General features: G+C 51.6%; 1 protein-coding gene across 3 annotated transcripts in view; it reads left to right on the top strand.

The window, feature by feature from the left end:
• Positions 1-26,530, top strand: part of TASOR (transcription activation suppressor) — a 191,335-nt gene that overhangs the window by 50,964 nt on the left and 113,841 nt on the right. For all 3 annotated transcript variants that reach the window (XM_075321320.1, XM_075321319.1, XM_075321318.1), the window contains 2 exons: positions 11,091-11,163; positions 11,417-11,491. In XM_075321320.1, coding sequence (XP_075177435.1) covers positions 11,091-11,163; positions 11,417-11,491 — 148 coding nt within the window. The remainder of the gene's footprint in view (positions 1-11,090; positions 11,164-11,416; positions 11,492-26,530) is intronic.

The raw sequence follows: 26,530 nt of genomic DNA, 5'->3' as shown, positions 1-26,530 counted from the left end.
TCAGCTGGCTTGCTTTAAGAAGGCTGGCAGTGAGAAAAATTAATTTTTGATACTTAAAATAAAATTCCTTTCTCATAGCCTTTATTCTAAGACACAGGAAACCATGGGTGTTTACAGCTGATACTAAGAAAGACACTAAAAGAAAGTCAGCTCCTTCCATGCAGACTACACCCACCTGCAGACACGAGCATAAACTAGTTAGTAGTTGTATGGCTTCTATTGCTTTCTCAGTATAACAGAGCAAGAAGTCATAGGCCATAATGGAAATTAAACATCCCAAAGAGCCATGGTGGTGGGTGCGGTGTCCCCCAATGAAGGCTATGGTAAGAGCCAAAAATTCTCTCTTCTCAGTCACTTCATTGGGGAACACTGAAAACTATGGAACGTCCCATTTGTGGGAAACAGAATCATGCCAGAACAACAAAATATTGGGGACAATAAAGCCCTTCAGATTATAACCTCGGTGCTTGCAGCACCTTTCTACCCAGACTCGGATTAGCTGTCGCGAAGGTAGAAACTTTGTAGAATTTTTAGAACGCGTTGAAGGACTACAAATTTGCAGCCTACGGAGATGCAGAACAGAATCCTAAAAGTGAAGGGTTCAGGTGGCCCCCACCAGCCAGGTGGAGTGAGTCTTAACCCCTGGCAGATACACAAGCCCCTTCGCTGGATACACTTGCAGAATGGCAGAACATGTCCAGCGAGTGATGGAAGCCTTAGGCGGGCTTTGCACACTACGACATCGCAGGTGCGATGTCGGTGGGGTCAAATTGAAAATGACGTACTTCCGGCATCGCATGCGACATCGTAGTGTGTAAAGGTTCAATGATACGATTAACGAGCGCAAAAGTGTCGTAATCGTATCATCGTTGCAGCGTCGGCGTAATCCATAATTACGCTGACGCGACGGTCCGATGTTGTTCCTCGCTCCTGCGGCAGCACACATCGCTGTGTGTGAAGTCGCAGGAGCGAGGAACATCTCCTACCGGCGTCACCGCGGCTTCCGTAGGATATGCGGAAGGAAGGAGGTGGGCGGGATGTTTACATCCCGCTCATCTCCGCCCCTCTGCTCCTATTGGCCGCCTGCCATGTGACGTCGCAGTGACGCCGCACGACCCGCCCCCTTAATAAGGAGGCGGGTCGCCGGCCAGAGCGACGTCGCAGGACGGGTGAGTCCATGTGAAGCTGCCGTAGCGATAATGTTCGCTATGGCAGCTATCACAAGGATATCGCAGCTGCGACGGGGGCGGGGACTATCACGCTCGGCATCGCAGCATCGGCTTGCGATGTCGCAGCATGCAAAGTACCCCTTAGTGTAATTACTATCAGGTCCTTCTGAAAGGACAACCAGACAATCTAAACATCTGAATGAGGCAGTTACCTGACAGGTAGTGACCCACCTCTATGACCATGACAAATATGGGTAAAGATTATTCAGTTAGATGAGACAGAAGGAAGTTGGAGCAATTTCCTCCTTACGTTTGAGTTTCTATAGGGGAAAGGAAGGTCCTGGAGAAAGACCACCTTATTCTGGATTGCAACAGGAGGGAGCCGCTAGCTGGAGACTAGATGATGTAAGTAACTACTGCCATGAGAGAATCCTACCAGGAGATGTCTTTTATCAGTATAAGGGAGAACCCTGTAAGGTGTCAATAATCAGCATGAGACTCCTTGCACGGTGGCTCAGTGGTTAGCACTGTAGTCTTGTAGTGCTGGTGTCCTGGGTTCAAATCAGTATTTGCGTGGGTTTCCTCCCACACTCCAAAGACCTACTGATAGGGAATTTAGATTGTGAGCCGCAGTGGGGACAGTGATCATCACATCTGTAAAGTACTGTGGAATTAATAGAATATTATATATGGAATCTATATAAGTGAGTAAAATAAATCTGAGTGGGGCCCTTTAGGAAATTAGTGAGCCATACCCTGAAGGAAAGACCAGATTAGGGACTTGAAAGCCAGATTTTCTGAAAGAGCGTAGACAGGGTACAAAAATGTCCCCAGAGGGAACTGAAAACCAGACCAAACTCTGGATCCAGCTGCTAGTATCGGGAATATAGCTAGAAAAACAAAAGCGCTGATAGGGTCTTACCAGATAAATAAACGAGGTAATATATGATATAATACACTCACCAGATGTGGTTGTGAAGGGTCACAACCACCATAGATAGCATGAGATAATGATGGCTGCTGCGGCCCCACGTGGAAATGTCTTCAAAGCATGAGGAGAAAAAGGGTTAATCCCGCACAATCCGCCAGAATAAGATGTGGAAATGTTGATAGATTAATAACTTTTATTCCATAGGTCTACGCGTTTCGAGGTATGAAGACCTCTTCCTCAGGACCAGAATATAGGCATTGTTGATATTCTGGTCCTGAGGAAGAGCTCTTCATACCTCGAAACGCGTAGACCTATGGAATAAAATAGTTATTAATCTATCAACATTTCCTGACAAGGAGTACATCTGTGCTGTAATCCATAGAATGATCAGAAAGAATTACAATTTCAACTGCCATGAGGTTAAAGTGAGCGACTCTAATTACTGGAGACCTCCACCCGGAAGATAGACCTGGGAAGTAGAGCTGGACAATCCAGCAGCCTCCACAGAGCACCTGCGAGAAGATAGATTACTTCAGTATATCAGGATCTTCTGGGCCAGTTTTGCGGCCACGAGTATGACTGGAACCCCCTGCGATTTCATCTTCTCGATCAGTCAGAACCTCTGAGATCCAAGCGTCGTGACTACAGAAGCAAAGTATCCCAGAATAGGAGAAAACTGATGGCCGCCCCAAAGGTTTCCCAGTTGGCAGTTCTTGGTAATGCTAAGGAAAACTGGTTACTTTTGTAACTGGAGGAGTTGCCTGGCTAGTTGTTTGGATGCTTGGAAGGCCTGGCATACAGGGAGATCTCTTGGCAAATGAAAGAAAACATGCAAGAAAATATACAAATACTGATGAGTATGCAATGTGCGCGATATTCTTTGTGAGGAGGAAAGTAGATGCAAGGAAGGGTGTAGGGCATTATGTTGTGTACAGCGAGTGTTCGTCCCAGAGGGGCTTACCCCGTCCTGGGATGGAGTCCTGACTGTCGAGGATGTTCTTGGCTGCAACATTTGGAGTGGAGCAAGATGTTCATGCTGTTGACCACGCAAAGGCTGCATCATCGGGGAGTCAGCATGCATAGGAAAGTTGTGGACACAGGCTGAAGAGAGCCCACGCGCAAGCCTGATTGGCAATGAGACCGGCTCCATTACCCATTGTAGTGTGCAAAGCTGGGACCTAAGTTGGGTTCTTGGCTCTGACATAAGAACTGTAGGGTTGCAGGAGGTGCAAAGTAGCTGGTTAGACCACAGCAGAAGCTGAGGCCTGCATCCAGCAACCAAAAAATTTGCCAATTGCATAATGTTGCAAATTACACAATTCTGGTGGTTTGCATGTGTAATGTAATGTTACGTGTTGGGTATTCAGATGAGCTGAGCTGGGCTGCCAGAGCAAGAGATGTACTTTTTGAGCAACTTCGGCTTAACGAGACTAACACATTGTGCAATATTTTTCTTATCTCAAAAGTTTAATTACAGTGCCTTGCGAAAGTATTTGTCCCCCTTGAATGTTTCAACCTTTTCCCACATTTCAGACTTCAAACATAGAGATAAAAATGTTAATGTTCTGGTGAAGAATCAACAACAAGTGGACACAATTGTGAAGTTGAATGAAATTTGTTGCTTATTTTAAACTTTTTAAAACAAATAACTGAAAATTGTGGCGTGCAATATTATTCATCCCCTTTAAATTAATACTTTGTAGCGCCCCCTTTTGCTGCGATTACAGCTGCAGTCTCTTGGGGTATGTGTCTATCAGTTTTGCACATGGAGAGGCTGAAATTCTCGCCCGTTCTTCCTTTGTAAACAGCTGGAGCTGAGTGAGGGTGGATGGAGAGCGTTTGTGAACTGCAGTTTTCAGCTCTTTCCACAGATTCTCGATTGGGTTCAGGTCTGGACTGTGACTTGGCAATTCTAACACCTGGATATGTTTTATTTGTGAACCATTCCATTGTAGATTTTGCTTTATGTTTGGGATCATTGTCTTATTGGAAGACCTCTCCGCCCCAGTCTCAGGTCTTTTGCAGAGTTCAAGTTTTCTTCAAGAATGGTCCTGTATTTGGCTCCATCCATCTTCCCATGAATTGTAACCATCTTCCCTGTCCCTGCTGAAAAAAGCAGGCCCAAACCATGATGCTGCCACCATCATGTTTGACAGTGGGGATGGTGTGTTCAGGTTGATGAGTTGTGTTGCTTTTACGCCAAACATATCGTTTGGCATTGTGCCCATATAGTTTGATTTCTTTGTCGCTCCATTGGGAGACCCAGACAATTGGGGTGTATAGCTTCTGCCTCCGGAGGCCACACAAAGTATTACACTTTAAAAAGTGTAACCCCTCCCCTCTGCTATACACCCTCCCGTGCATCACGGGCTCCTCAGTTTTTATGCTTTGTGCGAAGGAGGCACACATGCACGCATAGCTCCACAATTTAGTCAGCAGCAGCTGCTGACTATATCGGATGGAAGAAAAGTGGGCCCATATAGGGCCCCCGGCATGCTCCCTTCTCACCCCACTCTGGTCGGCGGTGCTGTTAAGGTTGAGGTACCCATTGCGGGTACATAGGCAGGAGCCAACATGCTGTTTTCCTTCCCCATCCCTGCAGGGCTCTGGGTGAAGTGGGATCCATAATCGGTCTCCAGGCACATGGGACCGTGCTCCCTCCGCAGCCCCTGGGGAATCTGCTGGACAGGAGCTGGGTATCGTCAGGGACATGGCCCTGCTACTGTGAGGTACTCTGTGTCCCCTTGTGGACGGCGCATGGAGCGCTTGTGTCATAACACGCTGCAGCACTGCTGGGCGTGTTAGTGCGCCGGGACTACCGCGCTGACCGCGCTTGTTTGCCGGCCGCGCTTATAACTCTAGTCCCCGGCTTCTGCGGCCTAGTACCGCATATTCCCACCCCCGGGCCTGCCAGTCAGGGGAAGGGAGGGACGCTGCAAGGGCAATGTGCTCTGTGTCCCCGTTGGGACGGCGCATAAAGCACCTTGGGCCCAGACGCTGCAGCGACTGCGGCGTGCGTATGGGTCCGGGACTACCGCGCCGACCGTGCACTGCCGGCCGGCCGCGATTTTAACTTTAGTCCCCGGCTTTTGCGGCCTAGTATGGGATTCTCCCGCCCCCAGGCCTGCCAGTCAGGGAAAAGGGCGGGACGGTCGGTATGACGCCGACAGTGAGGGCTGGAGTACACTGAGCTGTCTTCCGCCCCCCTCACTACCCACGCTGGGGCACCAGATTCCCGCACTTTTTTGTGACTACGCCCACGCCTCCCTCCTCCTCAGAGAACGCCGTCAGCCATGTTTTTCAGCAACTTCTGGCTGCAGCTGAAGGAGACCCGGGGCAGAGAATCTGGTGGCCACAAGCCACATCCGCAGCCCCTGGGGGAATCTGCCGGACAGGAGACGGAGTATCGTCAGGGACATGGCCCTGCATCTACAGGTACTCTGTGTCCCCGTTGGGACGGTGCATGAAGCACCTTGGCTCAGACGCAGCTGCGACTGCGGTGTGGATTTTTTTTGTCCGGGACTACCGCGCCGACCGTGCCTGTTTGCCGGCCGCGGTTTTTACTTTAGTCCCCGGCTTTTGCGGCCTAGTGTGTTAAACTCCCGCCCCTGAGCCTGCCAGTCAGGGAGAAGGGCGGGACGGTCGGTATGATGCCGACAGTGAGGGCTGGAGCACACCTCGCTGTCCTCCGCCCCCCCTCACTGATCACCATAGGCCACCAGATTCCCGCACTTTTGTGACTACAGGGACAGAGCCCTGCATCATAAGGTACTCTGTGTCCCCTGAGGGACGGTGCATGCAGCATCTGTGTTACAAACGCCGCAGCGGTTGCTGACTGGTTTGTGAGACTGGGACTACCGCGCCATGTCTGCCGGCCGCGTTTTTAAATTTAGTCCCTGGCTCTTACGGCCTAGTGCCATATACTCCCGTTCTCGGGCCTGCCAGTCAGGGGTAACGACGGGACGGCCGACTGGACGTCGGCAGGGAGGGCTGGAGCATACGTTGGTATCCTCCTTCCCCCTCACTAAGCACTGGGGGGCACCAGTTTTTCAGGTGCTGTCCCCCCCTTGGTGCCGCAGTGTATATATATCTATATGTTTATTTATATGGTATATGATCTCACTGTTCGGCAGCATTATTTGTTTTTGGCTGTATACCCTCACTGATTACTCTGCGGACGACATGCTGTTGTCTGCTCTTAAAGAGTAAGGGTGCCAAGGCACTGGCTTATTTTACAACCGGTACCTCTTGTGCGGCTATATTACGGGCACTGCACAGATGACAGCGACAGAGTTTGCATGATGAAATCAGCAAATCTCTGAATAGCTTTCACATCACAGGACTCTGTCTACGGACAGGGGGTCCGCTAAGATACTGGAAGCCTTGCAGTCCAGACCGATACCACAGGGCCAGGGAGCTGTGAGTTCATCGCTCCCGGGTCCCTCTGAGTCGGTACAACATCCTGGGGTAACACCCAGATCCCACGGTGAGAACTCCGTCACGGACCGCGGCCTATGATAGGCTAAGCGGGCCCGCTGGGAACCTTCCCCGACTTCATCAGGAGTGCGTGTTTCGATCACTCTAACTCCAGAGGGGCCGTCCAGTAGCACAGAACTTGACGGACAAGCGCTTACTAAGCGCCTTATTGACACGCGTTACCCTTTTCCCCCCTGACGTGCTTAACGGTTGGGCTCAGTGTCACAGGGTGGATCCTCCAGTCTCTAGGCTGGCGGCTAGATCCGTAGTATTAGGGGCAGATGTCCATCTCTCACGAATGCCACTGACAGGCAAATAACGCTTATGATGAAGTCCATCTATGAAGCCATAGTCGCATCTTTTGCTCCAGCCTTCGCAGCCGTGAGGGCACTCCAAGCTATCTCAGCTTCTCCGGCTGAGATTATTGCGGTTGCACATAACTCTGCCACGCAGGTTGTGTCCTTCACTTCTCAGGCGTTGGTTTTTTCGTTCTACGCCATGAACGCCGTTCCTGGACTCTGCGAGCCGTACAGCGGTAGCATCCACCACTTCAGTGGCAGTCTGCAGGGCCATGTGGCTACGTGAATGGAAGGCAGGCTCTGCTTCCAAGAACTTAACCGGTTTGCCATTTTTATGGCAACCGTTTGTTTGGCGAGCAATTGGATGAAGTTACTAGACAGTCTCGTCCTTGCCGCAGTCCAAGACCGATGGGTGAGAGACATCCTGTCTCACGGTTACAGGATACAGCTCTGCTCTCGTCCTCCGACTCGTTTCTTCAGAACATCTCTGCTCCCCGAGCGAACCGATGCACTTTTTCAGATGAACACTCTGAAGTCTCGATGTCAAAAGGAGACTTCCTAGCATCAATTGACATAAAGGATGCTTATCTCCATGTGCCGATCACACCCGAGCTTCAACGCTTTCTGCGTTTCGCCATCAGGGATGAACACCTTCAGTTCGTGGCACTGCCATTCGGCCGGGCGACAGCCCCACGGGTCTTCACCAAGGTCATGGCAGCAGTGGTGGCGGTCCTACAGGGCCACTCGGTGATCACTTACCTAGACGATCCTCTAGTCAAGACACCCTCCTGGGTGGCATGTCAACACAACCTGACCATTGCTCTGGAGACTCTCCAGGGGTTCGGGTGTATCATCAAAATTCCAAGGTCAAAACTGACACCGACCCAATCACTGACTTATCTCGGGATGGAGTTTTATACTCTCTCAGCGATAGTGAAGCTTCCGCTGCATAGTCAGCGTTCACTACAGACAGGGGCGCAATCTCTCTTTCGGGCCCAGTCACCCCTTGAGGCGCCTCATGCACTGTCCCAGGAAGATGGTGACAGCAAGGGAGGCAGTTCCCTTGCGCAGTTTCGTCTGCGTCCGATTCTATCGGACACCGCAAATGGGACAGGAGGTCGACGTCCCTAGACAAGAACGTCTCTCTTTCCCTTGCAGCAAAACCTCTCTTCAGTGGTGTCTTCTTTCCACTTCCTGGGCGAAGGAAAAACCCTTCCGGCCCCCAGCCGGGGCTGGGGTCACGACGGACGCGAGTCTGTCAGGGTGGGGAGCGGTCTTCCTTCACCACTCGGCTCAGGGAACCGGGACTCCGACAGAGTCCTCCCCTCGGTTCAATGTTCTGGAGATAAGGGCAGTGGATCTAGCCCTAAAGGTGTTCCAGCGGTAGCTGGACGGCAGGCAGATCCGAATTCAGTCGGACAACGCCAAGGCAATTGCGTACATCAACCACCAGGGCGGCACACGCAGTCGTCAAGCCTTCCGACCAGTTCGGCGGATTCGGCTGTGGGCGGAAGCCACAGCCTCCAACATCTCCACAGTTCACATCCTGGGCGTAGAAAACTGGGAAGCAGATTTTTCTCAGTCGCCAGGGCATGGACGCAGGGGAATGGTCTTCACCCGCACGTGTTTCTAGAGATCTGTTGCCGTTGGGGAACGCCGGACGTCGATCTAATGGCGTCTCAGCACTACAACAAAGTCCCGGCATTCATGGCTCGGTCCAAGGATCACACAGCTCTGGCGGCAGACGCGCTAGTTCACGACTGGTCGCAGTTTCGACTGCCTTATGTATTTCCTCCTCTGGCACTACTGCCCAGAGTGTTACGCAAGATCAGGTCAGACTGTCGCCGCACCATCCTCGTTGCTCCAGACTGGCCGAGGTGATCGTGGTACCCGGATCTGTGGCACCTCACGGTGGGTCAACCGTGGGCACTCCCAGACCAACCAGACTTGCTGCCTCAAGGGCCATAATTCCTTCGGAATTCTACGGCTCTAATCCTCACTGTGTGGTGGCTCCTAGCGTCATCAGGGATATCTCCAGATGTCATTGCCACCATGAGACAGGCCAGGAAACCAACGTCCTCCAAGATCTATCACAGGACTTGGAGGATCTTCTTATCCTGGTGCTCTGATCAGGGTTTTACTCCCTGGCCGTTTGCCTTGCCCACTTTCTTTCGCAAAGGGTGGCCTTCCTAGTGGCAGTCACTTCACTCAGAAGAGTATCTCAGCTGGCAGCGCTGTCATGCAAAGCCCCCTTCCTGGTGTTTCACCAGGATAGGGTGGTTCTACGTCCGGTCCCGGCCTTTCTCCCTAAGATATCCCCGTTTCGTCTTACCCTCTTGGGTCCGCATCCAGTTCACCAATGTGAAAAGGATTTGCATTTATTAGATCTGGTGAGAGCACTCCGGCTCTACATTTCTCGCACGGCGCCCCTGCGCCGGTCTGATGCGCTCTTGTCCTTATCGCGGACCAGAGTAAGGGATTTCAGGTTTTCAAGTCAACCTTGGCTCGGTGAATCAAGAAACCGATTCTTGAAGCATACCGTTCTTTTGGAGGGCTGAAGGCCCATTCTACCAGAGCCGTCGGTGTCCTGAGCATTGCGACACCAGGCTACGGCTCGGCAGGTGTGGCAGGCGGCTACCTGGTCGAGTCTGCACACTTTCACGAAACACTATCAGGTGCATGCCGATGATTCGGCAGATGCCAGCCTAGGTAGGCGAGTCCTTCAGGCGGCAGTTGCCCACCTGTAAGAGGGGGCCGTTTTTCGGCTCTTTTTATCGAGGTATCTGTTACCCACCCAGGGATTGCTTTTGGACATCCCAATTGTCTGGGTCTCCCAATGGAGCGACAAAGAAGGGAATTTTGTTTACTTACCGTAAATTCCTTTTCTTCTAGCTCCTATTGGGAGACCCAGCACCCGCCCCTGTTCCCTTCGGGCTGTTGTTCTTTTGTGTACACATGTTGTTCATGTTGAATTGTTCTTTTGGTTCATGGTTTCAGTTCTCCGAACATCCTTCGGATTGAATTTACCTTAGACCAATTTATAAGTTTCCTCCTTCCTGCTTTTGCACCAAAACTGAGGAGCCCGTGATGCACGGGAGGGTGTATAGCAGAGGGGAGGGGTTACACTTTTTAAAGTGTAATACTTTGTGTGGCCTCCGGAGGCAGAAGCTATACACCCCAATTGTCTGGGTCTCCCAATAGGAGCTAGAAGAAAAGGAATTTACGGTAAGTAAACAAAATTCCCTTTGGTTTAATCTGAGCAGAGCACCTTCCTCCACATGTTTGGTGTCTCCAGGCGCTTGTGGCAAACTTTAAACAACACTTTTTATGGATATCTTTGAGAAATGGCTTTCTTCTTGCCACTCTTCCATAAAGGCCAGATTTGTGCAGTGTACGACTGATTGTTGTGCTATGGACAGACTCTCCCACCTCAGCTGTAGATCTCTGCAGATCATCCAGAGGGATCATGGGCCTCTTGGCTGCATCTGATCAGTCTTCTCCTTGTGTGAGATGACAGTTTGGATGGACGGCCGGGTTTTGGTAGATTTGCAGTGGTATGATGCTCCTTCCATATCAATATGATCGCTTGCACAGTGCTTCTTGGGATGTTTAAAGTTGTGGAAATCTTTTTGTAACCAAATCTGGCTTTAAACGTCTCCACAACAGTATCATGGACCTGCCTGTTGTGTTCCTTGGTCTTCATGATGCTCTCTGTGCTTTACACAGAACAGTGAGCCTATCACAGAGCAGGGGCATTTATACGGAGACTTGATTACACACAGGGGCTTATATTTATCATCATCAGACATTTAGGACAACAATGCATCATTCAGAGATCCTCAATGATCTTCTGGAGTGAGTTTGCTGCACTGAAAGTAAAGGGGATGAATAATATTGCACGTCCCAATTTTCAGTTATTTATTTTAACAAAAGTTTAAAATGAGCAAATTTAATTCATCTTCACAATTGTGTCCACTTGTTGTTGCTTCTTCACCATTAAATTAAAATTTTTATCTTTTATGTTTGAAGCCTGAAATGTGAGAAAAGGTTGAAAAATTCAAGGGGTCGAATACTTTCGCAAGGCACTGTATGTAGTATAATGTCAGAGTACATCTGAAAACTAAGTTTCATTGCTTTCCTAAAAATCTTGTTGTTCAGAAAATATAACGTAAATTCTTCTGAAATATTTTAATTTAGCGTTTCTCTGCTTTGTAGGCTCTAGTAAGGCCACTGGCTGATGGAGGGTTCTTGCTGTTCTATTTCCCGACTTTTATGACGGCTTCCTATGGTAAGTGGGTACTACTATTTATAGAAAAGGGTATTTTCAGGGGTCCGAGCTGTTGGATTATAAAAATGGGGGACCCTAACTTGCACAACAATGACTAGATGGATTCCGAATGAAGTGGCAATCAAGCATGTCCCCTGGTTCTTCATTCAATGTCTATGGCCTTGTTAAACAGCTGACTGAGAAGATGATAAATGTTTATGGTTGGATTACTCTTTTGAAAAGTTTCTAAGTCTAAAATGGTGTTTTATTTCAGGTGCTCAAAGTACAAAGTCGTACCCCCTGCATGCACTTTTTATTTATCCAGAGTCCAGAGAAACGCAACGGCCTGGTAAGTAGTAGGAGTCTGATGAAAATGCTGTAAAATCTACAAAATTGTCACAGTCACCAGCCTCCGTCACTTGTGCGACATTTGGTGATCGCTGCCGTAGCGAACATTATCGCTATGGCAGCGTCACATGCACATACCTTGACAGCGACGTCGCTATGACCGCCGAACAATCCCTCCTTCAAGGGGGAGAGGCGTTTGGCGTCATAGCGACGTCACTGCGGCGCCAATAAAAGCGGAGGAGCGGAGATGAGCGGGACGTAACATTCCGCCCACCTCCTTCCTTCCGCATTGCCGATGGAGGCAGGTAAGAAGATGTTTGTCGTTCCTGCGGTGTCACACACAGCGATGTGCGATGCCGCAGGAACGACGAACAACATCGTACCTGCAGCAGCGATATTAAGTAAAGGAGCGACGTGTCAACGATCACCGTTTTTGGACAATTTTGCGATCGTTGATCGTCGCTCTTTTGTGTCACACGCTGCGATGTCGCTACCGGCGCCGGAAGTGCGTCTTTAACGACGTGACCCCCGATGATATATCTGTAGCGATGTCGCAGCGTGTAAAGTACCCTTTAGAAGAACCTGGTTTTAAACAAAAAATCTTAAAAAAAAAAAAACAAAAAAAAAAAACTTTCAACCTTCTCAATTTCGACTTTATTTTGAAAGAAAGTATGTTCATGGCTGAGACAAGATATCGATCTTAAATAACCATTTTCTTTATCGTTCCTTATGGGAGACCCAAACCATGGGGTGTATAGCTACCGCCTCCGGAGGACACACAAAGTACTACACTCAAACGTGTAGCTCCTCCCTCCGGCTATATACACCCCCTGGATGACAATCTACCCAGTTCAATGCTTTGTGTTTCAGGAGGTCACACACACTTGCATTCTCTGATATTTTTTTCATTTTTATTTTTAAAGATTTGGAAGAAAAGCGGGTCCAGTCTGGACTCCCGGCATGTCCCTTCACGCCCCACTCTGCGGGGTGCTGTTAAGGTTGACTTTAATAAGGCTGGAGCCTTCACATGCCGAGCTCCTTCGCATCCTCTGTCGAGGCTCTGTTTGAAGTGGGAGCCATCACGGTCCTCTCTGCTTGCAGGAGGCCGGTCTCCATCCGCAGCCCTGTCTGGTCCCTGCTGGAAGGAGCGTTTACCCCCCTCTCCAGGGACATGGCCCTGCGTCTCAAAAGCTAAGTATTGAGACGCTTTTCAGGGGTCCCGGGTACTTTTATTTGGGGGACAGTATGTGTTTTAACTTTACTGTAAATTTCGGCCGGTTCTGGGAGTTTCCTCTGAGAACCGCGCCGAAGGTGCCTGCTGGTCGGCCGCGTTTTGAAATCTAGGCCCCGGCTTCAGTTTGGGCCTAGTTTCGTTTTCGGCTTCCCTGCATGTTTTGCATACGGCGCCGCCCACCGCCCGGCCAGCAGAGGGGAGGGCACTCCTCTCTGGGGAGATGTTCCCTCCCCTGTATCTCTCCCTGTATCTCTCTGCCCTCCGTTTTTCCCGCTCCTGGGCTTATACACGCCCCCCCTCCTCCTCCCAGCGCCATTTTCTCAGCGTTCTTACACTGGACGGCGCTGGGAGCTGCAGCTGCTGCTGTTTTGGGAAAGCTGACGCTTCACTGGGACTTGGAGCTGTGGAATCCGGAGGGCACACAGAGAGTGGTGTGGTAAGCCACAACCTCTGGTTGTGGGCTTTTTATTATACACTTTCAGGCATTCTACAGGAGTGTTATATTGCTGCAGAGCTTCCACCTCAGCAGCATGTCTGTCACCCGGAGCATGGCTGCAAACATGTACGCTATATGCACTGCATGTAAGCGCATTCTGCCAGAGCCGAGCACATACCCACATTGTGATGCCTGTGCTAATATGGTTGTGTCTCAGCCTGGAGCCTCCTCAGGGGTCCCCTCGGCTGCTCCGGCCCCGGTGGCTGAACCCCCGGCTTGGGTAGCGTCTTTTTCACAAGCTATTTCCCAGTCTTTTGCCGACTCCATGGGGCAGCTGTCCCGGACACTGCTTTCCATGCATCAAACCCCTTCCCAGGGTGCCTCTGCTGCTCAGAGCTCTGCGGAGCCCTCAGAGCATGTTCTAGGTCCCAGTCCCCCTAAACGGAGACGCAGGGACCCTTCTCCTCCCTCGTCCCACGGCTCTGATTCACGTGCCGAGGTGCAGGGCGAGGAGGATTCGTTTACTGTGGGCTCAGACGCTACTTCTATGTACCCCATTGATTTGTCTGAGGGTGATGCGGATGTTAGTGACTTGATTGCGTCCATTAACTCCGTTCTGAACCTCAACCCACCAGAGTCAGAGGAACAAACCTCTCTGGTAGAGATTCACCAGTTTACCTCTCCTAAGAAAGCTAAAAGTATGTTTTTTAACCACTCCAGCTTTCAGACCACTGTTAACAAGCCCAGGGCCTGTCCTGACAAACGTTTTCTGAAGCGTAGTTCGGATGACCGTTTTCCTTTTCCACCAGAGGTGGTTAAGGAAACAAAGGTGGACCCTCCGGTGTCCAGAATCTCAGCCCGCACAGTCGTAGCTGTGGCTGATGGCACTTCTCTTAAGAATCCCACTGACCGCCAGGTTGACCTTCTGGCCAAGTCTGTATATGAGGCGGCAGGAGCCTCGTTCTCCCCGTCTTTTGCGGCAGTATGGGCTCTTAAGGCAGTCTCTGCCTCTCTGGCGGAGATGCATTCACTCACCAGGGACTCTATTCCTGAGATGGATGCCTTAACTTCTCAAGCTTCGGCTTTTGCATCCTACGCCATGTCTGCCATCCTGGAGGCTTCTCACCGCACGGCGGTGGCCTCCGCTAACTCCCTCGCGATCCGCAGGATCTTGTGGCTTCGAGAGTGGAAAGCAGACGCTTCCTCTAAGAAGTATCTTGCGAGTCTCCCTTTTGCTGGGTCCCGGCTGTTTGGGGAACAGCTGGATGACATAATTAAGGAAGCTACTGGCGGAAAGAGTACTTCCTTGCCACAAACTAAGACCAGGAAACCGGTCCAGAGCAGGAACCAATCGAATTTTCGTTCCTTTCGTTCCTCTAACTGGTCAGCCTCTAAGCCCTCGACCTCGTCCACTACCGCAGCCAAGGATCGTAAACCCAACTGGCGCGCAAAGCCGCGTCCTCAAAAGGCCGGAGGAGCCGCTGCCACTAAGGCAGCCTCCTCTTGACTATCTGGCTGCGCCAGCAACGTCCTTGGTCGGTGGCAGGCTCTCCCACTTTGGCGACGTGTGGTTTCAACACGTCTCCGATCAGTGGGTGCGGGATATCATCTCCCACGGCTACAGGATAGAATTTTCTTCCAGCCCGCCAAACAGATTTTTTCTGTCCACCCCCCCCCCTGCGCCAAAGCCGCCGCCTTCTCTCAGGCCGTGGCATCCCTGCAGGCCAACGGTGTAATTGTTCCGGTTCCCGCCCGGGAACGGTTCAGCGGTTTCTACTCAAACCTCTTTCTAGTCCCGAAAAAGGACGGTTCCTTCCGGCCCATCCTGGATCTCAAGCTTCTCAACAAGCATGTTCAGGTGCGGCACTTTCGCATGGAATCTCTGAGATCGGTCATTGCCTCAATGACCCAAGGAGATTTTCTGGCATCCATCGACATCAGAGATGCCTATCTGCATGTTCCTATTGCGGTTTCGCACCAGCGTTGGCTACGCTTGCAATCGGAGAGGAACATTTCCAATTCGTGGCTCTCCCCTTCGGCCTAGCCACGGCCCCTCGAGTATTCACCAAGGTCATGGCAGCAGTGGTTGCGGTCCTGCACCTCCAGGGGTTGGCAGTGATTCCTTACCTGGACGACCTTCTAGTCAAGGCCTCATCCAGTGCAGACTGCCAGCGGAGTGTCTCGCTCACTCTCGCCACTCTAGTCCAGTTCGGGTGGCTTGTCAATTTGCCCAAGTCCACTCTGATTCCAACCCAGAAACTCGAGTACCTAGGGATGCAATTCGAGACTCTGCCGGCACTTGTGAAGCTGCCCTTAGTCAAACAGCAGTCCCTTCGTCTGGCGGTACGCTCTCTGCTGCGGCACCGCCGTCATTCCATCAGACACCTCATGCAGGTGCTGGGTCAGATGGTGGCGTCAATGGAAGCGGTTCCCTTTGCCCAGTTCCATCTGCGTCCCCTGCAGCTGGACATCCTCCGCTGTTGGGACAAGCGGATCTCTTCCTTGCACAGGCTGGTGGCTCTGTCGCCACAGACCAGGAGCTCTCTTCAGTGGTGGCTTCGGCCCCTCTCTCTGTCACAGGGACGCTCCTTCCTGACTTCGTCCTGGGTGATCCTCACCACGGATGCCAGTCTCTCCGGTTGGGGAGCAGTATTTCTCCATCACCGAGCACAGGGCATTTGGACTCCGTCCGAATCAGCCCTCTCAATCAATGTGCTGGAGATCAGAGCTGTGTTTCTAGCTCTCCTAGCCTTTCACCACCTGTTGGTGGGCAAGCACATCCGAGTCCAGTCAGACAACGCGACAGCGGTTGCCTACATCAATCACCAGGGCGGGACTCACAGCCGTCTGGCGATGTTGGAGGTTCAACGAATCCTCCAGTGGACGGAGGACTCGAAGTCCATCATATCTGCAGTCCACATCCCAGGCGTAGAAAACTGGGAGGCCGATTATCTCAGCCGTCAAACCGTAGACGGCGGCGAGTGGGCCCTGCATCCGTCAGTGTTCAAATCACTCTGCCGCAAGTGGGGCACTCCGGAAGTAGATCTAATGGCATCCCGGCACAACAACAAGGTTCCGGTTTACGTGGCTCGCTCCCACGATCCTCAAGCCTTCGCAGCAGACGCACTGGTTCAAGATTGGTCTCAGTTCCGTCTGGCCTATGTGTTTCCCCCTCTAGCGCTCTTGCCCAGGGTTCTGCGCAAGATCAGAATGGAGGGCCGTCGAGTCATACTCATTGCTCCGGACTGGCCCAGGCGAGCGTGGTACCCAGACCTGCTCCATCTGTCCGTAGAGGTGCCGTGGCGTCTCCCGGACCGCCCAGACCTTCTCTCTCAAGGTCCGTTCTTCTCGGACCTTGCGGCTCTCAGATTGACGGCGTGGCTCTTGAGTCCTGGATCCTGACGGCTTCAGGCATTCCCTCTGAGGTCATCTCCACCATGACTCAGGCTCGGAAGTCTTCCTCGGCCAAGATTTACCACAGGACTTGGAACATTTTCCTGTCCTGGTGTCGTTCGTCCGGCCATGCTCCTTGGCCGTTCTCCTTGCCGACCATCCTGTCTTTTCTACAGTCCGGTCTACAGCTAAGACTGTCCCTCAATTCTCTCAAGGGACAGGTGTCGGCTCTGTCGGTATTGTTCCAGCGGCGTATCGCCCGACTGGCTCAGGTGCGCATCTTCATGCAGGGCGCATCTCACATCATTCCTCCTTACCGACGGCCCTTGGATCCCTGGGACCTTAATCTGGTCCTCACGGCCTTACAGAAACCCCCCTTTGAGCCTCTCAGGGAGGTTCCCTTGTTTAGACTTTAACAGAAAGTTGTTTTTCTAGTAGCCATAACTTCTCTCAGGAGAGTTTCGGATTTGGCTGCGCTCTCTTCAGAATCCCCCTTTTTGGTGTTCCACCAAGACAAGGTGGTTCTTCGTCCGACTCCGGACTTTCTCCCTAAGGTGGTGTCTCCTTTCCACCTTAACCAGGACATTTCATTGCCTTCTCTTTGTCCGGCCCCTGTGCATCGCTTTGAGAAGGCGTTGCACTCCTTAGATTTGGTGCGGGCGCTCCGAATCTATGTGTCACGCACCGCCGTTTTGAGGCGGTGCACCTCACTTTTTGTGCTAACCACTGGTCAGCGCAAGGGTCTCGCTGCTTCTAAACCGACCCTAGCTCGTTGGATCAGGTCGGCTATCTCCGATGCCTACCAGTGTTCTCAGGTGCCTCCCCCGCCAGGGATTAAGGCGCACTCGACCAGAGCTGTCGGTGCCTCCTGGGCTTTCAGGCACCAGGCTACGGCTCAGCAGGTTTGTCAGGCTGCCACATGGTCCAGTCTGCACACTTTTTCGAAGCACTACCAGGTGCATGCTCATGCTTCGGCAGATGCGAGCTTGGGCAGACGCATTCTTCAGGCGGCTGTCGCACATTTGTGAAGTTAGGTTTTGCCTACTTCTCAGTTTGGTTTATTTCCCGCCCATGGACTGCTTTGGAACGTCCCATGGTTTGGGTCTCCCATAAGGAACGATAAAGAAAGAGAATTTTGTTTACTTACCGTAAATTCTTTTTCTTATAGTTCCGACATGGGAGACCCAGCACCCTCCCTGTTGCCTGTTGGCAGTTTTTTGTTCCGTGTGTTTCACCGGCTGTTGTTAGTAGACATAGTTCTGGTCTTTCCGAGTTTTACTCTTTCTCTACTTATGGGTGGATGTCCTCCTTCAGCTTTTGCACTGAACTGGGTAGATTGTCATCCAGGGGGTGTATATAGCCGGAGGGAGGAGCTACACGTTTGAGTGTAGTACTTTGTGTGTCCTCCGGAGGCGGTAGCTATACACCCCATGGTTTGGGTCTCCCATGTCGGAACTATAAGAAAAAGAATTTACGGTAAGTAAACAAAATTCTCTTTTTTATCTATTGTCCCAGCTTTTTTTAAACAAATCATCCAGAATGCTGGTTGAATTCACCACATTAAGGAGCATCTCTGAGCAGGGTTTATGTAAAGGAAATCATGGCACTGGCATATTGATGTAAACTTGATACCTTTGGTGAAGAAATTCGATCTCTGATTCTTGTTTAATCAACCTCTGAAGTTTTCTTCTAATGACACCTCTGTTCATCTGGGTGGGACTGTGGGTTCGGTCTTCTGCTCCTCCGTCCCTCAGCTTGGTTCCTATGTCTATAACCGGTTACTGATTATTTAGTGACCTGACTCCTTTTTGCCGCCGCAGTCATTGGGATGTCGGTATGTGCACAGGGTAATTCCACGGCCGCCTTCACGTCTTCAATAAATTGGCGCCAGAGGTATCGCATCTGCAGCTTCTGATCTCTGCTCAATGACCTCTTCTTCATTAAGCCGAAATCTCGATCTGCTCATGCGCTGCTACAGGCGCCATTTTATTGAAGACCCTGTGTACACGCCGCCCACCCCAATGACTGCGGCGGAGGCACGAAACATTAAAAAGGAGTTTGGTCACTGAATAATCAGTAACCTGTCATATACACAGGAGGCAAGTTGCGGTGCAGAGGAGCAGAAGACGATACCCAGTCCTGCCCTGATGCACAGAGCGGTCATTAGAAGACAACTTTAGAGGCTGATTAAACAACTACCAGAAATTGAATTCCTTCACCAAAGATATCGGTTTACTCATTATAGCAGTGCCATTATGGCCCGTGCCTTCTGTTTATATTGCAAATCTTGCCTAGAAGCTATCTTTAATGTTTGAATTAAGATATACGCTGGTAAAATGGGCACATGCTAAAGATCTGCGCAACTTTGAAAAGTGTCAGACACTGATGGGTAGATGACTTGGTCAGATCACCTCCAAAATGCTGCTTTGAAAGCTTACATTGGTCCTACGTTGATCTGGTGGCTGACCACCACAATTACCATGCACGCCTGACTTTAATTTGCAATATATATTCCTCCTGCTGGTGGCTGTTCACATTCAGCTGCCTTGCCTTTTTCCACAGGCAATGCTAATTAACCCCTTCAGCCCCCAGGCACTTTCCGTTTTTGCGTTTTTTGTTTTTTGCTCCCCTTCTTCCGAGAGGCTTAACTTTTTTATTTTTCCATCAATCTTGCCATATAAGGGCTTGTTTTTTGCGGGACGAGTTGTACTTTTAAATGAAACCATAAGTTTTACCATACAGTGTACTGGAAAACTGCAAAAAAATTCCAAGTGTGGAAAAATTGCAAAAAAAGTGGGGCTGTACAATAGTTTTTGGGATATTTTATTCACTGTGTTCACTATATGGTAAAACTGAGGTATCTATGTGATGCCTCAGGTCGGTGCGAGTTTGTAGACACCAAACATGTATAGGTTTACTTGTATCTAAGGGGTTAAAAAAAATTCACAAGCTTGTCCAAAAAACGTGGCGCACGTTTTGCGCCATTTTCCAAAAGCCGTAGCGTTCAGATTTTTCAGGATCTGAGGCTCAGTGATGGCTTATTTTTTGCGTCTCGACCTGACGTTCTTAACGGTACCATTTTTGCACAGATGCTACGTTTTGATCGCCTGTTATTGCATTTTGCGCAAAATTTGCGGCGACCAAAAAACGTAATTTCTTCGTCGCTCCATTGGGAGACCCAGACGATTGGGTGTATAGCTACTGCCTCCGGAGGCCACACAAAGCATTACACTAAAAAGTGTAAGGCCCCTCCCCTTCTGGCTATACACCCCCAGTGGGATCACTGGCTCACCAGTTTTCGGCTTTGTGCGAAGGAGGTCAGACATCCACGCATAGCTCCACTGTTTAGTCAGCAGCAGCTGCTGACTATATCGGATGGAAGAAAAGAGGGCCCATATAGGTCCCCCAGCATGCTCCCTTCTCACCCCACTGGTGGTTTGTAAGGTTGAGGTACCTATTGCTGGTACGGCGGCTGGAGCCCACATGCTGTTTTCCTTCCCCATCCCCCTGAGGGGCTCTGAGGAAGTGGGATCTTACCGGCCCCAAAGCCCTGAGGCCGGGCTCCATCCACAGACCCATTGAACCTGCTGGATGTGGAGCGGGAGTGCCGTTCAGGGACATGGCCCTGCACCATTCAGGTACTCTGTGTCCCCGTATACACAGGCACAGCACACTCCAGACTTGCTGGGTGTGCTAGTGCGCCGGGGACAGTAAAGGGTTACAGTCACTGCAGCCTAGCTGAGTGTCTTTATTTATTGGGAACTACCGCGCCGGACGCTCCGGGAGCGGCGGCGCGGCTGGGACTTGTAGTGCGCCGGGGACTTAGCGCCGACCGCGCTTTTACGGCGGCGGCGCTTATAAATCCAGTCCCCGGCTTTTGCGGCCTAGCTCAGCTTCGTTCCCGCCCCCACCCTGTCAATCAGGGTAGGGGAGAGACGCTGTACAATCAGCAGCGCCGAGGGCTGGAGCCTTATTTACATGCTCCAGCCCTCTCACTAGACACTGTGGGACGCCGGTTTCCCGCTCTGACTTGGGGCACGCCCACGGCCCGCCCCTACTCACACGAGCTGGAGAAGGACGCCGGCAGCCATTCCTGCAGCCCGAGCTGAGAGAACGGACTCTGGGCAACCAACAGGACTAGGGCGACCACACACCCGCTTATAGGCGGGCGGTAAGCGGCACCTGGGGTGATGACACTAAATACCGCAGTTTGTCTATTTGTATTTTAAGTACACTGCATAGGTCGCTATTTTGGGCTATATGCCCTCTTAGATGGCGACACATCAGCAGCAGGAAAGCATGGGTGCTAAGGCACAGGCTTTCTATGCTGCTTGTATTGCACGTACTGAAGTGTTCATGTGTATTTATGCTTGTATGCTATACACTGCACTATACGGTCGCTAGTCTTGGCTATATTCGCCATAGAATGGCTAGACTACAGCAGCAGAAAAGCAAGGGTGCTGAGGCACAGGTTTTTTTCTATGCTGCTTGTATTGCAGGTGTTGCAGTGTTCATTTGTACTTATGCTTGTATGCTATACATTGCACTGTATGGTCGCTATTCTGGGCTATATTCCCCTAGATGGCTAGTCTACAGCAGCAGAAAAGCAGGGGTGCCAAGGCACAGGCTTTCTATGCTGCTTGTATTGCATGTGCTGCAATGTTCATTTGTACTTTATGCTTGTATGATATACATTGCACTGTACGGTCGCCATTCTTGGCTCTATAAGTCGGCAGCAGCATATAAGCAACACAGGCTTTCGATGCTGTTTTTGCTGCATGTGATACTGTTCCACGGCACTGCTCCCCATTGGGTGCAATGCTCCCCTGTAGCACTTGGTCAGCCGGGGTCTCTACTTGACGTGGCCAAAAGAACCACCTCTCAACCCGGTCCAAGGACAGGGACGGAGTTGCAATGGGATAGAGACTTGCAGTCCGGACAGGCCATGGGCAATCTGGATCATTGCTCCCTGGCCACCCTCACTTGGATTAAAATCGGTGCTCCGGGGGGGTCCCAGGAGGCTCTCTGTATGATGAGGCAGACGTAGCTCATCAGGACTTTGATCCTGACACCGCTCTCACTCCGGATACACCGGATGGTGACGCCATAAGGAATGATCCTATAGCGTCCATCAATGGAATGTTGGATCTTTTCTCCCTCAGCTCCCCCAGCGGAGGAGTCAGCTTCACAGCAGGAGAAGTCCCATTTCAGTAGCTCAAACGTATATTGAGTATTGTTCTGGCCACGCTGACTTCAGAGAAGCAGTCCAGGAACACCACGCTTCCCAGATAAGCGTTTTCTCCAAACGTATTAAGGATACACGTTATCACTTTCCCCCTGACGTGGTCAGGCGTTGGACCCAGGGTCCAAAGGTGGATTCTCCAATCTCCAGGCTTGCGGCTAGAGCCATAGTTGCAGTGGAGATGGGACTTCACTTACAGATGCCATTGACAGACAGATGGACTCTGGTTGAAATCTGTCTATGAGGCTATCGGCGTGTCGGTTGCTCCGGCATTCACAGCCGTATGGGCACCCTAAGCTTTTCAGCTGTTCTTGCGCAGCTGGTCTTGAGCACAGGTACATCTGTGCCGCAGGGGCGTCCGTAACCTCGCAATGTCTGCATTGCGACTTACCCTATTAATGCTGTCCTGGAAGGACAGCCGAGGTTTCGGTCCTTCCCAGGCTCGGACAGGTCCCAATTGTCCTCGTCCAAAAGGGCTGAAAAGCCTCAGAGGGGCTCAGCTGCCGGCCGGGCTCAATCACGCCCAAGGAAGGCAGCCGGAGGAACCGCTACCAAGGCGGTCTCCTCATGACTCTCAGCTCTCTCATCTTTCCGCATCCGCGGTTGATGGCAGACTCGCTCGCCTTTGGCGACATTTAGCTGCCACAGGTCACAGACCGGTGGGTGAGGGACAGTGTGCCCACGTGCACAGGACAGAGTTCTGTTCTCGTCCTCCGACTCGATTCTTCAGAACGTCCCCACCTCCCCACCGAGCAGATGCTCTTCTGCAGGCAGAAGGAGTGGTAATCCCGGTTCCTCTTCAGGAACAAGACACGGTTTTCCTCCAATCTGGTTGTGGTGCCAAACAAGGATGGCTCTTTCCGTTCCGTTCTGGACCTAAAACTGCTCAACAAGCACGTGGAGGCCAGGCGGTTCCGGATGATACCCTCCGCTCCGTCATTGCCTCAATGTCTCAAGGAAATTTCCTAGCATCAATAGACATCTAAGATGCTTATCTCCACGTGCCGATTGCTACAGAGCACCAATGTTTTTCTACATTTCGTGATAGGAAACGACCATCTTCAGTTCGTAGCTCTGCCATTCGGGCTGGTGACAGCCCCACGGGTGTTCGCCAAGGTCATGACGGCAGTGGTAGCAGTCTTGCACTCACAGGGACACTCTGTGATCCCTTACTTGGACGATCTACTTGTCAAGGCACCCTCTCAAGAGGCATGCCAACTCAGCCTGAATGTTGCGCTGGAGACTCTCCAGACGTTCGGGTGGATCATCAACTTCTCAAAGTCAAACCTGTCACGACCCAATCACTAACGTATCTTGGCATGGAGTTTCATACCCTCTCAGCGGTAGTGAAGCTTCCGCTGGACAAGCAGCGGTCACTACAGACTGGGGTGCAGACTCTCCTTCAAGGTCAGTCGCACTTCTTAAGACGCCTCATGCACTTCCTCGGGAAGATAGTGGCGGCAATGGAGGCGGTTCCGTTTGCGCAGTTTCATCTGCGTCCACTTCAATGGGACATTCTCCGCCAATGAGACGGGAAGTCAACATCCCTGTACAGGAAAGTATCCCTTTCACAGACGGCAAGGACTCTCTGCAATGGTGGCTGCTTCCCACCTATTTATCACAGGGAAGATCCTTCCTACCACCGTCTTGGGCGGTGGTCACGACAGACGCGAGTCTGTCAGGGTGGGGAGCGGTTTTTCTCCACCACAGGGCTCAGGGTCCGTGGACTCAGCAGGAGTCCACCCTTCAGATCAATGTTCTGGTAATCAGAGCAGTGTATCTTGCCCTACTAGCCTTCCAGCAGTGGCTGGAAAGAAAGCAGATCCGAATTCAATCTGACAACTCCACAGCGGTGGCATACATCAATCACCAAGGGGGGACACGCAGTCGGCAAGCCTTCCAGGAAGTCCGGCGGATTCTGATGTGGGTGGATGCCACGGCCTCCACCATATCCGCAGTTCACATCCCCGGCGTAGAAAACTGGGAGGCAGACTTCCTCAGTCGCCAGGGCATGGACGCAGGGGAATGGTCCCTTCACCCGGACGTTTTTCAGGAAATCTGTCGCCGCTGGGGAAGGCCGGACGTCGACCTAATGGCGTCCCGGCACAACAACAAGGTCCCAACCTTCATGGCACGGTCTCGCGATCAAAGAGCGCTGGCGGCAGACGCCCTAGCGCAAGATTGGTCGCAGTTCCGGCTCCCTTATGTGTTTCCACCTCTGGCACCCTTGCCCAGAGTGCTACGCAAGATCAGATCCGATTGCAGCCGCGTCATACTCGTCGCCCCAGACTGGCCGAGGAGGGCGTGGTATCCGGATCTGTGGCAGCTCACGGTCGGCCAACCGTGGGCACTACCAGACCGACCAGACTTACTGTCCCAAGGGCCGTTTTTCCATCGGAATTCTGCGGCCCTGAACCTGACTGTGTGGCCATTGAGTCCTGGATCCTAGCGTCTTCAGGATTATTCCACGGGGTCGTTGCCACCATGAGACAGGCTAGGAAGCCCACGTCCGCTAAGAACCACAGAACGTGGAGGATATTCTTATCCTGGTGCTCTGCTCAGGGAGTGTCTCCCTGGCCATTTGCATTGCCTACCTTTCTTTCTTTCCTGCTATCTGGGTTAGAAAAAGGTTTGGCGCTCGGCTCCCTTAAAGGTCAGGTATCGGCGCTATCCGTCTTTTTTCAGAGGCGTTTGGCACGCCTTCCTATGGTGCGCACGTTCCTACAGGGGGTTTGCCATATCGTTCCCCCGTGCAAGCGGCTGTTAGATCCATGGGATCTGAACAGGGTACTAGTTGCCCTCCAGAAGCCGCCCTTCGAGCCTCTGAGGGAGGTTTCACTTTCTAGACTATCCCAGAACGTGGCTTTTCTGGTAGCGATCACATCTCTTCGGAGAGTGTCTGAGCTGGCAGCGCTGTCATCCAAGACTCCCTTCCTGGTCTTCCACCAGGACAAGGTAGTGCTGCGCCCCATTCAGGAGTTTCTCCCGAAGGTGGTATCCTCTTTTCATCTTAATCAGGATATCTCCTTGCCTTCGTTTTGTCCTCATGCAGTTCATCGGTATGAGAAGGATTTACATTTGTTAGATCTGGTGAGAGCACTCAGGATCTACATTTCCCGCACGGCGCCCTTGCGCCGTTCGGATGCACTTTTTGTCCTTGTCGCTGGTCAGCGCAAAGGGTCGCAGGCTTCTAAGGCCGCCCTGGCTCGATGGATCAAGGAACCAATTCTTGAAGCCTACCGTTCTGCTGGGCTTCCGGTTCCATCAGGGCTGAAGGCCCATTCAACCAGAGCCGTGGGTGCTTCCTGGGCATTACGTCACCAGGCTACGGCTCAACAGGTGTGCCAGGCAGCTACCTGGTCGAGTCTGCACACTTTCACCAAACATTATCAGGTGCATACCTATGCTTCGGCGGACGCCAGCCTAGGTAGAAGAGTCCTGCAGGCGGCAGTTGCCTCCCCGTAGGGGAGGGCTGTCTTCGCAGCTCTAACATGAGGTATTTCTTTACCCACCCAGGGACAGCTTTTGGACGTCCCAATCGTCTGGGTCTCCCAATGGAGCGACGAAGAAGAAGGGAATTTTGTTACTTACCGTAAATTCCTTTTCTTCTAGCTCCTATTGGGAGACCCAGCACCCGCCCTGTTGTCCTTCGGGATTTTTGGGTTGTTTCGGGTACACATGTTGTTCATGTTGAACGGTTTTTCAGTTCTCCAATGTTACTCGGAGTGAATTTGTTTAAACCAGTTATTGGCTTTCCTCCTTCTTGCTTTTGCACTAAAACTGGTGAGCCAGTGATCCCACTGGGGGTGTATAGCCAGAAGGGGAGGGGCCTTACACTTTTTAGTGTAATGCTTTGTGTGGCCTCCGGAGGCAGTAGCTATACACCCAATCGTCTGGGTCTCCCAATAGGAGCTAGAAGAAAAGGAATTTACGGTAAGTAACAAAATTCCCTTCTTTTTTGTCGCTCCTTATTGGGAGACCCAGACAATTGGGTGTATAGCTTATGCCTCCGGAGGCCACACAAAGTATTACACTAAAAGTGTAAAGCCCCTCCCCTTCAGCCTATACACCCCCCGTACTGCTACGGGCTCATCAGTTTTTATGCTTTGTGCGAAGGAGGTCAGACATGCACGCATAGCTCCACAGCTTAGTCAGCAGCAGCTGCTGACTATGTCGGATGGAAGAAAAGAGGGCCCATAACAGGGCCCCCAGCATGCTCCCTTCTCACCCCACTCTTGTCGGCGGTGTTGTTAAGGTTGAGGTATCCATTGCGGATACGGAGGCTAGAGCCCACATGCTGTTTTCCTTCCCCATCCCTCAATTAGGGCTCTGGGTGAAGTGGGATCCTTTCGGTCTCCAGGCACAGGAGACCGTGCTCCATCCACAGCTCCTGAGGACCATGCTGGATAGGAGCCGAGTATCGTTCAGGGACATGGCCCTGCTACTTTGAGGTACTCTGTGTCCCCGTGGGGACCGCGCACAGCAACACTCCAGCATTGCTGGGTGTGCTAGTGCACCGGGGACAGCAGCGCTGACTGCGTTTGTGCCATTACACACTTCAGCGTCGCTGAGTGTGTTCGTGTAGGGGAACTGCCGCGCTGACCGCCGCTGCCATGGTTATCACTGCGGCGCGGATGGGACTGTTAGTGCGCCGGGGACTTCCGCGCCGACCGCGCTTATACGGCGGCCGCGCTTATAACTCCAAAAAGTGCTTAACTGGATTGCCATTTTCTGG

This window comes from Anomaloglossus baeobatrachus, chromosome 8 (assembly GCF_048569485.1).
Source record: "Anomaloglossus baeobatrachus isolate aAnoBae1 chromosome 8, aAnoBae1.hap1, whole genome shotgun sequence".
NCBI classification, from domain to species: domain Eukaryota; kingdom Metazoa; phylum Chordata; class Amphibia; order Anura; family Aromobatidae; genus Anomaloglossus; species Anomaloglossus baeobatrachus.
This window is presented reverse-complemented; position numbering and strand designations above follow the sequence as displayed.